Genomic DNA, 17,100 nt, shown 5'->3' on the forward strand with positions numbered 1-17,100 from the left:
AGACTTGGCAAATTTACAGATCTCAAAAAGACGAGGAATTATCATTGAATGGGAGTATTTCTAATGGGGTTCAACAGGGATCAGTACTGGAGTTGCCAACTTTCTAATTGCACAAAACCAAACGTCCTTGCCCTGCCTCATCCCTTCTCTGAGGCCCCGCCCCCACTTATTTTATCCCACCTCCCTTTGTCGCTTTATCGCCCCCACCCTCACTCGGTTTCACTGGGCAGAAGCAGGGGGTTGGAGGGAGGAAGGGGATGCAGGCTCTGGGATGGGGCCAGAAATGAGGGGTTCAGGTTGAGGGATGGGCCTATGGGCTGGGGAAGAGGATTAGGGTGAAGACTGGGGCTTAGGGCTAAGGCATAGGTTTGGGGTGAGGGCTCCGGGAGGGACTTTGGGTGTGGGAGGGGATTCTGCCCTGGGGCAGAGGATTGGGGTGCAGCTCCAGCCTGTCAGTGCTTACTTCATGCCACCCTCTCAGCTCTCATTGGCCATGGTTTCTGGCCAATTAGAGCTGCAGAGCCAGCACTCGTGGTGGGGGCAACACACAGAGCTTTCCTGATCACCCCTGTGCCTAGGGACATTTCAGCCACTTCCAGGAGCTGCACAGAGCCAGGACAGGCGGGGATTCTGCCTTAACCCTGCTTCACCACTGACTAGATTTTAATGGCCTGGTCAATGGTACTGACTGGAACCACCAGCATCCCTTTTCAACCAGGCGTTCCAGTCGAAAACTGGATGCCTGGCAACCCTAATCAGGGCTGATGCTATTCAACATTTTCTTCAATACTGTACAAGTAAATATAAAATCACTGCTGATAAAATTTGCAGATGTGTTGCCTGTTTGAGTTTAATTTAATAACAATAATAATGTGAGATTTTTAAAATAACAGGCTTAAATGGAATTATTTAATCAAAGATTATCAAACAAATACAACACTATACATAATACAGAAGGAAAACATATGTTACCACTCTTGTGTACTACGAACAGGTGGCCCATGTTGCCTCCCTCTGTCACTGGTGAGACGCTGGTAGAATACATTCCCCAATCTAACTCCCCAAACCTCTTTCCTGTTATAGGTGTGAGACAAAGGGGAGGGAATATTATTTTCCCAAAATTAATTTCACCGTGTTCTGTTTTCAAATTCTCATGTTACCTAATTACTAATGGAATTTCTTGTATGGTATCTTAGGTTACATGATCAATAAGCTAAAGGGATTTCAAACCCAATTGTTAATCAGAGCACCTGTTGCAACAAGCACTCCCTAATGGGTTAAAATCTTCTTTCAATGGGTCATTATTTCATTTATCACAGAAAACAGCTGCAATAACAAATACCTCTCATCAATCACAGAACATAACTGGATCATTAGCAGCCTTCTTCAATTACTCAGTTTTGTTTATTGTAAGATACATCTGTCAATATCTTCCATTAGTTTTAAGAGATCTTTTCCCCCAGATATCTAGACTTTCACAGACTTAGAGACACTGAGGATGATTAGGTATAGCCCAATACTTCATTATATACATTTTTTAATTCTGGCCACCCTCCAGGTTCAGGTTAAGAACCAACACTCTGAGGCCTTAGAAGTCAGACATGCTTTTTGTAAGTAACTGTAAGGTTTCTGGGAGAACAGTTAGTAAGAAAAGAATTATCAGAATTTAACACACAAAAATCATAAATGGTTAATATTTAATAACTCTAGCACTAGGAGTGCAGAAAGTGGGGACTTGCAAGGATATTTACTAACAGATAACACAACTAATTTCCCTTTGCTAAATACTCACACCTTCTTGTCAACTGTTTGAAATGGGCTACCTTGTTTACATTGGCCTCATTAGCACTACAAAAGTGATTTCCACTCCTTCTTGCCAACTGCTGAGAATAGCCCACTTCCAACTTAATTGAATTGGGTCGTTAGCACTGACCCTCCACTTGCTAAAGTAACTCCCATCTTTTCGTATGCTGTGTATTTATACCTGCCTATTGTATGTTCCACTCCCTGAATCTGATGAAGTGGTTTTTAGCCCCCAAAATCTTATGCCCAAATACATTTGTTAGTCTCTAAGGTGCCACAAGGACTCCTCATTGTTTTTGCTGATACAGACTAACACGGCTACCACCTGAAACCTATAATACAGAGAGTTTTTCTTGCTAGGTTGATGTCCTTGTAAATGAGATATATGAGATGTAACATTCATATTGTTCTTCTAAAATTAATAACATTTCATTTAAGGCAGTGCATCGATTTGCTACCGAATACCATTCTCTGCAACTGTTTACCAACATTTCTGATAAATATGACCTTATGCATTTTGATATTTTGTCATAAGATCACTTGCTAACTTTTCTGCAGAGAAATTAGCAGCTGAAAAAAGAAACTTTAGAAATTTTCTCTCCCACTACATTTTCCATAATAATGAGAGAAGGAGAAACCACTTTGACTATTAAAGAGCTATGTGAAAAGGAAAATGCAGTAATAGATACTAGTGCATCACAACTATCAGATGCATGATGCACACTGTGATCAGTATATTTAATTTCACTTGGTCTTTTTCCTTTAAATCAATCTAAAATACACATTTTTGTTTCACTGTATCTTAAATACGTTTTTTTTTCCAGGTTGACTGGCATGAACCTGCCTTCTCCTGTTATCAGCAGCAAAAACTGGTTACGACTCCATTTCACATCTGACAGTAACCACCGACGGAAAGGATTTAATGCCCAGTTCCAAGGTAGGAAATACAGAGTGTCATCAAAAATAATGTGAATTGAACTGGTTGTGGTGTACATTTTTCTTTAGAAACTAGAGGTCTGTGTGGTAAAAAGCTAAAGTCTAGATTCTATTGCCCTTAATCTGAGTAGTAGCTACCATTATATTATAAAATAAATACCTTTCAGATATTCATTTAATATTGTTTACACATAAAGTAGCAACATTCCTTGTGCAATATACCTTTAGGGGTATGTTTATTTGGTTTTTTTACATTAGATAAATTGCATGTGTGATGTATTTTTCCATTAATTCAGATCTTTGCTTTAAATCATCAGTAGAATGCAAGTCACAGAAAATCTAGTCTATGCAAAGACAGGCCCTATCTTACTGATGTCTTCCTTCATTACTCATAATCAAAGCTCTTGCCCTGAGGGTTACATTTATCACTTAGAGATTTAACCCCTCCCCCAACTCAAGATAAAGTACATTTCAGACTGCTGAATAGATCTGCATATTCATCTTTATTAGAAAGCTAGAATATGTCAATGCTGCTGTCAGTTTTTGTCTATGTCCACCTGGATATTCATCAAAATGCAATTTTTCTGGAATGGAATCTTCATTGATTTTTGCACTTGATAAATCATCACTCAGAATAAATGATTTTGTAATTAAATTAGAAAGAAACAGGAGAATATCCTGTAAGTCACGAATACAGATGATGTAGAAGCTGAGTATACTTTCAACCCTGTACTTACACAAGCTATTTGTTACTATTTTTTCCCGGCATGCAAATAGACCTCTTCATAGCTTAAGGTATCATTCCACAGTAGGATCTATATTCATCTGTTCATGTGTGCTGTTTACTGATGATTATACTTATATGAAATATGTAAAAATAAAACATATCAAACATATGTGATACAATATCTATCATCTTTGTACTCCTGTACTTTTAAAATCATTGTGAATAAAGGGTGGATTTTTTTCTTCTTCCCTCAGTTGAAAAATTTAAGTAATAATGTCTGACCACTTTATAGGACAGCATGTGTGATATGTCATTGCACTTAGAATTTGTTTATACAAAGCTCACTGAGGCTGAGGGCACTGATACTTTTGGCACCTGGTAATTGAAGTCCCACTACATTACATAAAATTTGGTCCTGGATCCCATTCACCAATAGTTGTAAGGACACTATGGGTAATCCTGGCAACCCATCAGGAAGTTAAGGATCTATCAAATAGTCATGGTAAGTCTGGGGCAAAGTGATGAGACAACATCCTAAGATTTACAAAAATCTATTTTATGTATGAATGCATGAGATGGAATTGAATTTTAAAGGAAATACCTAGTGAGACTATAAACTCAAAATGGGTATTTGTTGCACTGTATAATATATCTGACATTTTTTCTCTTGGTGGCAGTGTAAAACTTGGCTTTTAAAGAACAGTATTCAAGTGAGAATTTGAGGTAAATTGCAAATTCTTACTGTTATATGAAATCTCCTTTTCTAATTTAACGCATCATTTTAACATGCAAGTTAATGCAATGGCATTTTATAAACTACCAACAAAATGCAATTCAGTGAATCTCAGCAACGCGGAGTGTATTAATGTGACAACAGCAAAGTAAATTAAATAAGGAAGTAAGGAAAATTGTCTTTAAATACTAAAATATCGATTATGTTAAATCAGAATATTATTATTCAGTTCATCATACATAGCTGAATATAGTGCTATAGTCTTTCTATTTGGTAGTACACTAATTAACACTTTAAAGGTATTAAATGATAGGCAGAGCTGTCAGTGAGTCTAATAGATAAAAATGAAAACAGTTTCCATTATAAGATCCTGTTTTTGGTTGCCTTTAACTGCCAAATTGCAGCAATTCAGGCTGAACTTTTCAATGCTGGGGGTCTGCTTCAGACTGAATTCTTTTGGAATATTTCAGCATTAACAGAGGCAAGGATCCTGTAGGAAAAATAGTATGTGATCATGTTACAGCCCTGGCAGAATCTTCCCTTCTAGTAGACACCAGACTGCTGTATTGTACCCAGCCTTTGAATTCTGCATGCTTCTAAGCTTACTGTATCTCAGTAGATGCAGATGCTGCCTCTAAATATGGTCTTTTAAACAGACTTTGTGTCTAATATCCTTTTTGGGATGTGGCCCTAGGCCTCAAGACAAATGCTGATCCCCTCCAAGTCTCTCCAGTTACTTAAGTACACCACTCAGAACTCCACCTTCATGGGTACCATTAGAATTCTCTGAGGATATTTACAAACATGTGGACAAGGGTGAACCACTAGATATAGCGTACTAGGACTTTCAGAAAGCCTTTGACAAGGTCCTTCACCAAAGGCTCTTAGTCAAAGTAAGCAGTTCATGGAGTAAGAGGGATGGGCAGTACTGGTTAAAAGATAGGAACAAAAGAGTAGGAATAAATGCTCAGATTTCACAATGGAGAGAGCTAAATAGAGGGATCCTCCAAAGATCTGAACTGGTACCTGTGCTGTTCAACATGTTCATAAATGATCTGGAAAAACAAGTAAACAGTAAGGTGGCAAAGTTTACAGAAGAGACAAAATTAATTAAGATAGTTAAGTCCAAAGTAGCCTGCAAAGAATTACAAAGGACTCTCAGAAAACTGGGTGACTGGGCAACAAAATGGCAGATGAAATTCAATGTTGATAAATGCAAAGCAATGCACATGGAAAACATATTCCCCACTATACATACAAAATGATGGGATCTAAATTAGCTGTTATCACTCAAGAAAGAGATCTTGGAGTCATTGTGTATAGTTCTCTGAAAAGATCTGCTCAATGTGCAGTGGCAGTCAAATAAGTGAAACAGAATGTTAGGAACCATAAGGAAAGGTACACATAATATATCATAATGACACCATATAACTACATGGTATACCCAACAAAAATGATTAGGGTTATGGAACAGCTTGCATATGAGGAGTGTTTGAAAAGACTGGGACTTTTCACCTTCAAAAAGAGATGACTAAAGGGTTATATGTTGGAGATCTATAAAATCATGAATGATGTGGAGAAAGTGAATAAGGAAGAGTTGTTTACCCCTTCACATAACACAAGAACCAGCAGTCACCCAATGAAATTAATAGGAAGCTTGTTGAAAACTAACAAAAGGAAGTGTCCTTCACACAACAGAAAATCAATCTCTGGAACATTTGGGAGCCACTGTGCTGGTGGAATAGTGGAGCTCTCTTCTGGCTGGATGTTGAACTGGTGGAGTTAACTCAGTGGCCAGTAAGGAGCGAGCAAGTTCATTACAGTAGAACACACCTATTTTTGTCACTACAGTGAGTAGATAAGACTCTTAACACAAACAATGAACAGATGCAATGAGTAATAATCTGCTGATAATGGTATGTTAAAAGAACTGTGGCTTTGATCCTGCTTCAGTCAAAGTCAGTGGTGAAACCCCCAGTGACTTTAGTTTGAGCAGGCCCTGCCCACCTTTCGCGTTATTTTTTTAATTTCCTTATCTTAAAATTTAAACTATTAAGATAACGGAAGCCTGTACAAGCTAAACACCCGTGCCTGCTCTCTCTATATATAGAGTCAGTGTTTGTCCCTACAGAATGTTAGTGTGGCAAACTGGAGTGTGACTCTACGGCATTCTAGCATGCTGTGTACTAACTGGCTGTGCAGATCCTACTTCTGCACACTACAGTTTTCCTCGTGCACTTGGACCTTCTGCTGTTTCGAACATGGAGCAAAACAGCAGTAGGTCAAAGCACAGTACAGAACTTTTAGTGTGCAGGACCTGGGTTCTCGCAGCCAGTTAGTAGTACACAGGCTAGTATGCTGTAGAGTTAAACCCCAGATTGCTGCACACTACCTCTCTATAAAGACGTTCCCTCCATTTTGCAGCCTCTGTCTCTCACAGCAGAGAACTTGAAAATGCATGCCATATCAAACTGGAAAGATTGAGCACTTTTCAAAGTAGCATCCATTTTGTGGGAAGATAAGAGAACTCATTTTGGGATTGAGATACTGTGTGCAAGTGGGTTTGTCTTGCAGGGGCTGGAGGGGAAAGGGGGGTTGGCAGTGGGTGTTTAAAAAATATCTTCATAGGGTGAATGTCCTTGTCAATTTTCAGTACTCTGTTACTTGAAACAAGCTGCAAGTATAAATTAAAATGCACTGTTCTCCAACTCAGTCACTGCATCCACTTTTTGGGTACTGAGGTCAGATATGATGGGACTTTCACTTCCTAACCTTTACATACAGTTGAATCATTACAATTATGAGGTAAAAGGCAATAAAAATTCAATAATTAAGTGGTATTAATAAACATAACATTAATGAAATCTCAACAACATAAAATTTAACATCTACCCCTGTAAGCAAAACCTTTTAATAAATTGGTTTCATTCATATATAAAAACTGAGCGAGGGGATCATTTTGGGGGAAGGGAGAGACAGAGACTCTTCTTTTTAAATATGCCACAATACACTGTGAGCTTGCTGAAGGGCTCACTACCTGCACTCCTGGTGATCATTGCTCACCTTTTTTGACCTGTAAAAGTGTATTGTGAGAGAAATACTTTGTGTGTCAAATGAACTAAATATGGATTGAAAATGCACACAGAGACTAGTTGCAGCACCGTTACATACTGGAACTCTCAAAGGGGAAGAAAAGAGCTGGTGCCCCCAGAGCATTTTTTCCATCCCATTACATATAGTGCAGCCTTGGCTACTGGCGTGTCATATGCAGCACTGAATAAGTGTGGATACTTGGCTGGGATTTTTTTCTTTAAATTAATAGCTGTTGGAGAACATGAGTCTTATTCTGGTACAAGCAAAGTTTGTATAACTTTAGTTTGTACTACAGTATCTTTATCATCGAATATCAGGATTCGAAGGAACCTCAGTATTTTAAAGAATCTTTATTGAGGTTGCAGAAACAAACCATCCCGATGTGTAGAAAGAATAGTAAATATGACAGGAGACCAGCTTGGCTTAACAGTGAAATCCTTGCTGATCTTAAATACAAAAAAGAAGCTTACAAGAAGTGGAAAATTGGACTAATGACTAGGGAGGAGTATAAAAATATTGCTCAGGTATGCAGGAGTTAAATCAGGAAGGCCAAATCACACTTGGAGTTGCAGCTAGAAAGGGATGTTAAGAGTAGCAAAAAGGATTTCTTCAGGTATGTTAGCAACAAGAAGGTGGTCAAGAAAAGTGTTGGCCCCTTACTGAAAGAGGGAGGCAACCTAGTGACAGAGGATGTGGAAAAAGCTAATGTACTCCATGCTTTTTTTGCCTCTGTCTTCACGAACAAGGTCAGCTCCCAGATTACTGCACTTAAATTCTCATGGAGTATTTCCCAGAGCACCCTGGTCTCCCACCAACATGCTATGGAGACTCCAGGGATGTTGAAAATATTTACTGGAGCTCTGCTCAGGACAGCTCCAACTGAATGTAAGCCTTAACTGCTACAGCTTGAGTTAAGAGTCAAGGCTATGTAATTAGTGGCTGTAACAACTCCTTATCCTCTGTGGATCAGCAGAGCGAGGGGACCTATAATGCATACTCATCAGTGTGTTACACTGGCACAGGTTGAGGCATTTGGCCAAATGAGAATACTTAAATTGCTTTAAAACATTTTACATATGAGAGGAATGCGGATGTCCTCCTCGTGATATGCTCACAAAATGGGAATTTCTCAAGCTCATCAACAGTGAATGTCCACAGTGGGATTAAAAAAAAAAAAGGAAATGACTTCCAGTTAGGATCATAGATTCATAGACTCTAGGACTGGTAGGGACCTCGAGAGGTCATTGATTCCAGTCCCCTGCCCTCATGGCAGAACCAAATACTGTCTAGACCTTCCCTGATAGACATTTATCTAACCTACTCTTAAATATCTCCAGAGATGGAGATTCCACAACCTCCCTAGGCAATTTATCCCATTGCTTCTTGTTCTATCATTAGAGGTTAAGGTGAACAAGTTTTCTCCCTCCTCCTGATGACACCCTTTTAGATACCTGAAAACTGCTATCAGGTCCCCTCTCAATCTTCTCTTTTCCAAACTAAATAAACCTAATTCTTTCAGCCTTCCTTCATAGGTCATGTTCTCAAGACCTTTAATCATTCTTGTTGCTCTTCTCTGGACCCTCTCCAATTTCTCCACATCTTTCTTGAAATGCAGTGCCCAGAACTGGACACAATACTCCATTTGAGGCCTAACCAGCGCAGAGTAGAGCAGAAGAATGACTTCTCGTGTCTTGTTTACAACACACGTTAATGCATCCCAGAATCACGTTTGCTTTTTTTGCAACAGTATCACACTGTTGACTCATATTTAGCTTGTGGTCAACTATAACCCCTAGATCTCTTTCTGCCATACTCCTTCCTAGACAGTCTCTTCCCATTCTGTATGTGTGAAACTAATTGTTCTTTCCTAAGTGGAGCACTTTGCATTTGTCTTTACTGAACTTCATCCAGTTTACCTCAGACCATTTCTCCAATTTGTCCAGATCATTTTGAATTTTGACCCTGTCCTCCAGAGCAGTTGCAATCCCTCCCAGTTTGGTATCATCTGCAAACTTAATAAGGCTATTTCTATGCCAATATCTAAGTTGTTGATGAAGATATTGAACAGAGCCCGTCCCAAAACAGACCCCTGCGGAACCCCACTTGTTATACCTTTCCAGCAGGATTGGGAGCCATTAATAACTACTCTCTGAGTACGGTTATCCAGCCAATTATGCACCCACCTTATAGTAGCCCCATCTAAATTGTATTTGCCTAGTTTATCGATAAGGATATCATGCGACACTGTATCAAACGCCTTACTAACGTCTAGGTATACCACACCCACTGTTTCTCCATTATCCACAAGACTCGTTATCCTATCAAAGAAAGCTATCAGATTGGTTTGACACGATTTGTTCTTTACAAATCCGTGCTGGCTATTCCCTATCACCTTACCACCTTCCAAGTGTTTGCGGATGATTTCTTTAATTACTTGCTCCATTATCTTCCCTGGCACAGAAGTTAAACTAACTGGTCTGTAGTTTTCTGGATTGTTTTTATTTCCCTTTTTATAGATGGGCACTATATTTGCCCTTTTCCAGTCTTCTGGAATCTCTCCCGTCTCCCATGATATTCCAAAGATAATAGCTAGAGGCTCAGATACCTCCTCTATTAACTCCTTGAGTATTCTAGGATGCATTTCATCAGGCCCTGGTGACTTGCAGTCATCTAACTTTTCTAAGTGATGGTCATATATACAGCGATTGCTCTGAGAGAACTGTTCATGAAAAGATGACAGTGTTTTTGTCTTTTATGATTTTTTATGCAAGTTCATTCAAGAATGTGGTAATCGTCCCGCTTCACCCATATTGCTGTTATTGAGGCATTTAGTATTCTAGATGAGGTACACCACATGTTGTGATAGGTGTGTGTAAGACCCATGTATCCTGAAAGGTGTGTTGTGGGGGTGTTGATCATTGTAGAATGGAGAGATACGTCTACAGGTTTTGCATCTGTTGTTTTGACAGGGATTGGTGCCACTTTGTTGCTCTATCCTAGTCTGTGAGGGAGCTTGCTTCTGATTATGAGTTTAGAGGGGTTCGATAGTTGTTTGAAGGCTACAAGAATGGGGGTGGGTCAGGAAAGATTTCTTTCAGCCTGTGGTTCCCATCAGGTATGCTACCCCCTTTGGGTTCCAGTGTGTGGGATATTAAATGACAATTGGGAATTGTGATGGGGCAAGGCCAGATGGCTACAGTAAAGTAGTGAGGAACAGGTAGGTTAGCCCCAGGCTAAATAAATCCCTGGTACCATGGTAACCAAATGGCAGTTGCTCCAGGTTAATCAAGACACCTGGGGCCAATTAAGATCCTTCTAGAAGGCAGTGGAGATAGCTAGATTGATTGGGACACCTGAAGCCAATCAAGGGCTGGCTGGAACTAGTTAAAAGCCTCCCAGTTAGTCAGTGAGGTGATGGTGTCAGGAGCTGTAGGAGGGAGTCATGCTGTTGGAGGAATGAAGCAGTATGAATGTATATCAGGTGCAAGGAAGGAGGCCCTGAGGTAGCAGTAAAGAAAATATTGAGTGGGGGCTGCTGTGGGAAAGTGGCCCAGGGAATTGTACATGTCCTATTTCCAAAAAGGCAGCTTCCATAGCTGCTAATTTTAGGGTCCCTGGCTGGATCCTAGAGTAGATGGTGGGCCTGGGCTCCCCCCTCTCCTCCCTGATTAATCACTGAGACTGGGAGACAACAGAGACTGTGCAAGGGAGGATAGCTTCTCCTCACTTCTGTTGTTGGCTTATGATGAAAATGGCTCAGTAAGCTGTGACCCTTGCCTCTAGAGAGAGGAGGGCTATGTGGAGGGTCACAGTGAGCTCTGAGGCTAGAAAAATCTGCCAGGAAATGCAGGACTTATGGAGTCAAGGACAGAACTTTGGCACAGAGTGTATAGTGGAGGGGGATTTATATCTTTTCTGAAGCAGGTTCAATATGTGAGTAAAGTGAGATAATCACTACGCTCTTGAATACACTCACACAAAAAATGATAAAAGACAAAAAAACCATATGAGCTATGAGTGAACGCTTATTACAGATCGATCACTCTATATCTGACCTCTCAGTCCTCATCCTGATAGGAAACCTGCACAACACCTTCAAAAGATTATTATTGGATCTTAAATTCATAACTGTTACATACTCTAAAATCATGGACTGAATGGAGGCACTGAATGTATGGCTTATTACAACAATCCATATCCCACTATCACCACTCTCAGGCCAGCTGCCCTTCCCCATGACTGGAGAGGTATTGATGGACCAGATCACCTTGAATGGTCCATTTAAATATGATTAGAACTTGTGCTAAACATCTGTTCTGCCTTGTATGTAGCTGCGGCACACTGAATACATTTCCCAGACCTGAAGAGGAGCTCTGTGCAAGCTAGAAAGGTTTTCTCTCTCAACAGAAGTTGGACCAATAAAAGATATTCCTTCACCCACCTTGTCTCACAGATAAAATTGTTACATGGCATGTAATTAAATACCATACCATAGTGCATACACACAAAGGGACTGAATTAAGGTTGCATGGGCGATCTGAAATCGGGCATGTCCTAAATTTTGAGTGCATAACTGAAATTGTACTGCTCTTGAACTTTTGTTATATGATATGTATATATTTTCCCTGATACATGGCTCATATTTCGTTTCTCAGTCTGTTTGTTTAGACTCGCAAATGTATGTATAACCTATATTTAAATATTCCTCAAAACTGAAAGATAATTAGCATGCAGTCTCTTTTTTGAAAAGCTAGTCCTTCTTTGGAGAATATATTTGTAGAATTAAATATATTCACTTTTATGCGAGAACAGGCATATAATGAATTATAAATTAATGGACTTAAGCAAGCAATCTGATCAAAAATAGAGTAGTGCAGGCTTAATTCAGTTTCAGATGGCTGAAAGATTGATTGAAAGAGATTAAACTGCTATTGTTGCTGTGCTATTTTAGACTATCTTTACAAGTAAAAGATTTAATCTTGAGATTTTGTCTTTTACTCAGTAATGCTTCCAAAAAACAGCAATATACAAGCTAACTGAAAATGAAATGGTGCTGTTGTTGCTTACTCTTTTGAGGCTCAAGTTTAAGCTCCAGTTTAAAATTGGTAACTCGAGAGCTACTATCCAGCTAAAATGATCTCACTTATTTTGAGTTCATTACATTTTACACTAAGAAAATAAATCCCCTATACCATTTAATAACAGTACTATACATCCAAGCCCATTGTTATTTCATTGAGTTGATTGTCTAGATGTGAGACTGCTTAAATTGTTTCTTCACGGAAAATCGTCACGGGAAAGAAGAGGGAGGTGCAAGTGGATAAGCAGCAACATAGGCTCTTCAAAATCAGGCCAGTATAGGAGTTTTCCCCACACAAAATGCAGAATGCTGCATGTTACTGTTGCCCTTAGCAGGAGCACCTGGCACTCCTATTTAGATCTCTTCAAATGTGTGGGGGGTGTATTTAATTTTGGTTCACTGGCAGTTGCAAAAATTTGTTTTAAAAAAAATTGCTTGAGTCAAACCAAAATCAACTTTTTTTCAGAATTTTTTGAGAATCAAAAAATTTAGAAAAAAAAAATTCAAATAAAACAATATTTTGTTCAACTAGAAACAAAATGTTTCATGTCAGAAGAAGTGTTTTATTTGATCCAAAACAATTCATTTTTTTTCCATAATAAAAGCCAAGGAAATAAAGGGCTAGATTCATAAAAAATGGGTATGCCTGCATTATATGGGGATGCAGCCGGGAGACTTAGGTTCAAATCCTGCTCTAGAACAGGAATCTGAACCCAGGTCACCCCTATCTCAGGTAAATGCCCTAGTTACTGAGGTGAAGGGTATTCTGAGGTGAGTTTTTCTCAGTCTCTCTTGTTAAAACTGTTTCACATTGTGCCAGAGAAGGAGAATGACTAGTTCAGTAGTTCAGATGCTCACCTGGAAGGGGGAACAGACAAGTTCCAGTCCCTCTGCCAGTAAATATTTATTTATACAATGTGGAACAACTTCAACAGGACAGATTCCCATGCCAAAATACACCATAGCCTGGGGGTTAGAACACTTCTCTGGATTGTGGAAGGTCTAAGATTAAGCCCCTGCTTTATGGGGATGTGCATTCTGGAGCAGGGATTTGAACCAAGGTCTCTCTCTTCCCCGGCAAGTACTTTAAATGCTGATCTAAAGGGTACAAGGGCACTAATATCACCTCGTCCAGTTTTGTGAATGGTGCCTAAATCCCCATTTGAATCTCACTTAAAACTGAAATATTTCATTGTGATAATGTTGGACTGATTTCAACATTTCTATGGTGTTTTTTTCTATTTTTCATGCCTCTTTGGGGCACTTGCAGGAAATTCTTTGCTCAGTACCCATCTTCGGTAGTCAGGCTGGTTGCTGGCAGATATGCAGAGTGTGAGACCAGGAGAGGGGCACAAAGAAGGATTCTTTGTTTTAGGATTGTACCCTAAAGGTACTTCTCTGACCCACACCCTCCCTGGGAAAGGACACTAGATTCACTCAATTTCCCTTCTTCTGCTATCAATGTCCCTTTGCTCCTTTGGAGCAGAGCTCTAAATTTTGTAAGGAGTGCACACCCACTGTGCAGCTCCTGCTCCCTAGAAGCCTGTCCTCTTTTCCTTGTACAGTAGAACCACACCAACACTGCCATGGTTCCAGGATCAGGATTTTGTTAACTAATTATGTCTCTTAGTGAAGCTTTTGTGTGTGTGTGTGTGTAGCTACACACAACCCCCGAGACAAACTGGAACCAACATTATTTTACTGTAACATATGGTAGTATAAAAATGTTAGTGTTCTTTCTCTCTTTGAATGGTTTATACTAGGCAAGTAAATTCTTTCCAGGAGCATTGTCATTCAGGCAATTGAGATTATTATGGATCACAGAGTGACAATATATTTGATAATGTTGCAGAATTGTTTAGTGTACTCTTAAAAAATAGGAGACTTTGGATTCTTATTTTCATTTTAAAAGCGAAGAACATAAGTCACAGTGCTGATTTTTCTATAACTGAAGAATTGTTAGTAAATCTTTAATTTTACTTATTCTATTCAAAATTATTTATCTTGAATTTTCTCTCAAAGAAAGTTTTCAAAACCAAGCCTAAAGAGTTCTAACAGTTAGTGTATTCTACTGTCTATCACATAAACTTGAACCCTGCAGAGGAGTGTTTGAATTAAATGTGATGTATTGTGGTCAATTAAGAGAGACGGGTTCAGAAAAGTATTAAGGTATTAAATGTTTTGATCATTATGCACCAGAAGTTATCTGTGTGTTCTGTTTGACTACCTTGAATAATTCAGGATTTAACAAATAGAAGTCAAACAATGAAAATAATAGAGGCTGTAGAAATAAATCTGCATTAATGGAAAACTGTGTGTGAAATAATGTAAAATAAATTGCAAGGTAAAATACATTTCTGTCTGATTTTCTTTTAAATTCACCTAAACAGCAGATGAGAATTACATATATACTTTAGAGAGATATGGTAAGTGAGGTAATATATTTTATTGGACCAAGTTCTGTTGGTGAAAGAGACAAGCTTTTGAACCACACAGAACGCTTTGTCAGGTCCAATAAAAGAGTTTGTCTCTCTATCCTGGAACCAATATGGCTACAACTACACTGCATGTATATTTTTACACACTGCTAGAAACCTTAAAAATTATGTAGGTAGGTAAGTTACCATATCAAAGTATTTGCAATATTAACAGTGAGGTACTGTTAATTAGGAAAAAACATATAACTTTTCGGTGATTGCTGCCTTATGTATCAGGGTAACTTTAGAAAACAGAATTAATAAAAATGGTTCACATATTCAGAGAGTTTAATACCAGAAGGGGCCATCAGAGCATCTTCTCTAGAATCCTGTATATCACCAGACATTACATTTCATCCAGTTTACCCCTGTATTAAGTCCAATAACATGTGTCTAGCTAAAGCATATGTTCCAGAAAGGCATCCAGTCTATATATGAAGACACCAAGAGATGGCAAATCCATCACTTTCCTTGATAGTTTGTACCAATGGTTACAAATCTGAGACTTATTCCTAATTGTAATTTGTCTGGCTTCATCTTCCAACCACTGGTTTTTGTTTTGCCTTTCTCTGTACATTAAATTACCCTTTAGTACATTCTCCCCATGAAGGTACTTATACACTGTAATCAAATCACCTCTCAGTCTTCTTTTTGATAAACTAGATGAATTGAGCTGTTTAATTCTCAGACTGTAAGGCATTTTATCCACTCTTGAAATCATTTTATGGCTTTTTTCTGAAACATATTAGTTTTTCAACCTGCTTTTTAAAATTTGAAGAACATAACTGGACAACTCCAATATTGGTCTCACCAGTGCAATATGCAGAGGTAGAATCACTTCCCTATTCCTACACATCTTTTTATACATCCAAGGATCATATTAACCCTTTTTGCCACAGCATCACACTGGGAGCTTATGTTGAGTTGCTTGTCCACTATGACTCCAAGATTCTTTTCAGAGTCACTGCTTTTCAGGAGAAACTGCCCCACTCTCTAGGTATGACCAGCATTCCTTAGTCCAAGATGTACAATGTTGCATTTGGCTGCATTAAAATTTATTTTACAGTCATGCAGATGATGAATATTATTGATTTGTATTGCCATAGCACTTAGGAGCCCTAACAAGGTCCAGGACCCCAGTGTTCTAAGCACTACACTAACACAGAACAAATATGTGGCCATGCATCAGAAAGCTTATGTGGCAGGGTGAAGGCTCACTGGCATGGTGCCTCCTGTTGGTCGTCCTGGGAATTAGCATTTCCAGCCCAGAGCACCCTCTGCAGGCCAGTGTCTCACCTGCTGCCGGCACCCGTGTCCCTCCTGGACTCCGGTGCCCTTTACATCAGGGTTCTGTCCTCTGCATCAACCCACAATCTGGGTCTCCCCACCCAGGGGAACCCCCATCCCTCTACCCCCACCTTGCCTCAGTGGCTACTGCCAGTCACCATCTAGCCCCTACTCACTGGGGCAGACTGCAGTCTGTAATGACCACTCATCACTGACAAGGGGTTAGAACCAGCTGCCTCTGTCTCTTCCCAGGCTGGACCTCTGTAGCCCCAGTACCTTCATAAGCCTTCAACAAGGCCTGCAGACTGGGGTTTTACCAGGATGGAGCTCCCCAGATCCCTTTGCCCTTCCCAGTACTGCTTCACCTCAGGTACCTTGCTCCCAGGCAGCTAGCCCTTCACACTCCAGGGCTAGAGTGAGACTCCTACAGCCTCTGACACCCAGCTCTCTTAAAGGGGCCAGCTGTGCCTGACTGGAGCATGGCTTCAGCTGTGGCTGCTTCCCCCAATCATCCTAGGTTTTCTCCACCACAGCCCTCTCTAGGGCTGCTATTAACTCCTTCAGGGCCGGAGCGGGGTGACCACCCCGCTACAGCTTACAGATAGATATAGACAGACAGGGAGTACAAGTGAACAATGAGACAATCTTTTTTAGCATGATACAGTGACCTCTTCAAACCAGTAACCTACCTGTTATGAAGGTAATATAGGCATTACAGCAAAGCAGAGTTTTGAAGAGGGATTTGGAGAAGGATAGTGAGATGGCTTTGCGAGTGTATACAGGGAGCATTTCCCAAGTATATGGGGAAGCATGGGAGACAGTGTTAAATTTTCAAAAAAAAAAAATCTTTATAAGTGAGAAGTGGCAACTGGCAACAGGTGTGCATTGAAAACTCAGTGAATTAGAGATGATAGACAGAGTGGACGTTGACTGTGAAGGGCTTTGAAACAGAACAAAAACAGCT

The 17,100-nt window shown here is 39.7% G+C and overlaps 1 protein-coding gene across 3 annotated transcripts in view; it reads left to right on the forward strand.

Annotated features, from left to right (window-relative positions):
• The window catches only part of CSMD1 (CUB and Sushi multiple domains 1), a 1,994,958-nt gene that overhangs the window by 1,144,576 nt on the left and 833,282 nt on the right, over positions 1–17,100 (forward strand). For all 3 annotated transcript variants that reach the window (XM_050950505.1, XM_050950506.1, XM_050950507.1), the window contains exon 6: positions 2,628–2,740. In XM_050950505.1, coding sequence (XP_050806462.1) covers positions 2,628–2,740 — 113 coding nt within the window. The remainder of the gene's footprint in view (positions 1–2,627; positions 2,741–17,100) is intronic.

The sequence above is a fragment of the Gopherus flavomarginatus genome, chromosome 4 (genome assembly GCF_025201925.1).
Source record: "Gopherus flavomarginatus isolate rGopFla2 chromosome 4, rGopFla2.mat.asm, whole genome shotgun sequence".
NCBI classification, from domain to species: domain Eukaryota; kingdom Metazoa; phylum Chordata; order Testudines; family Testudinidae; genus Gopherus; species Gopherus flavomarginatus.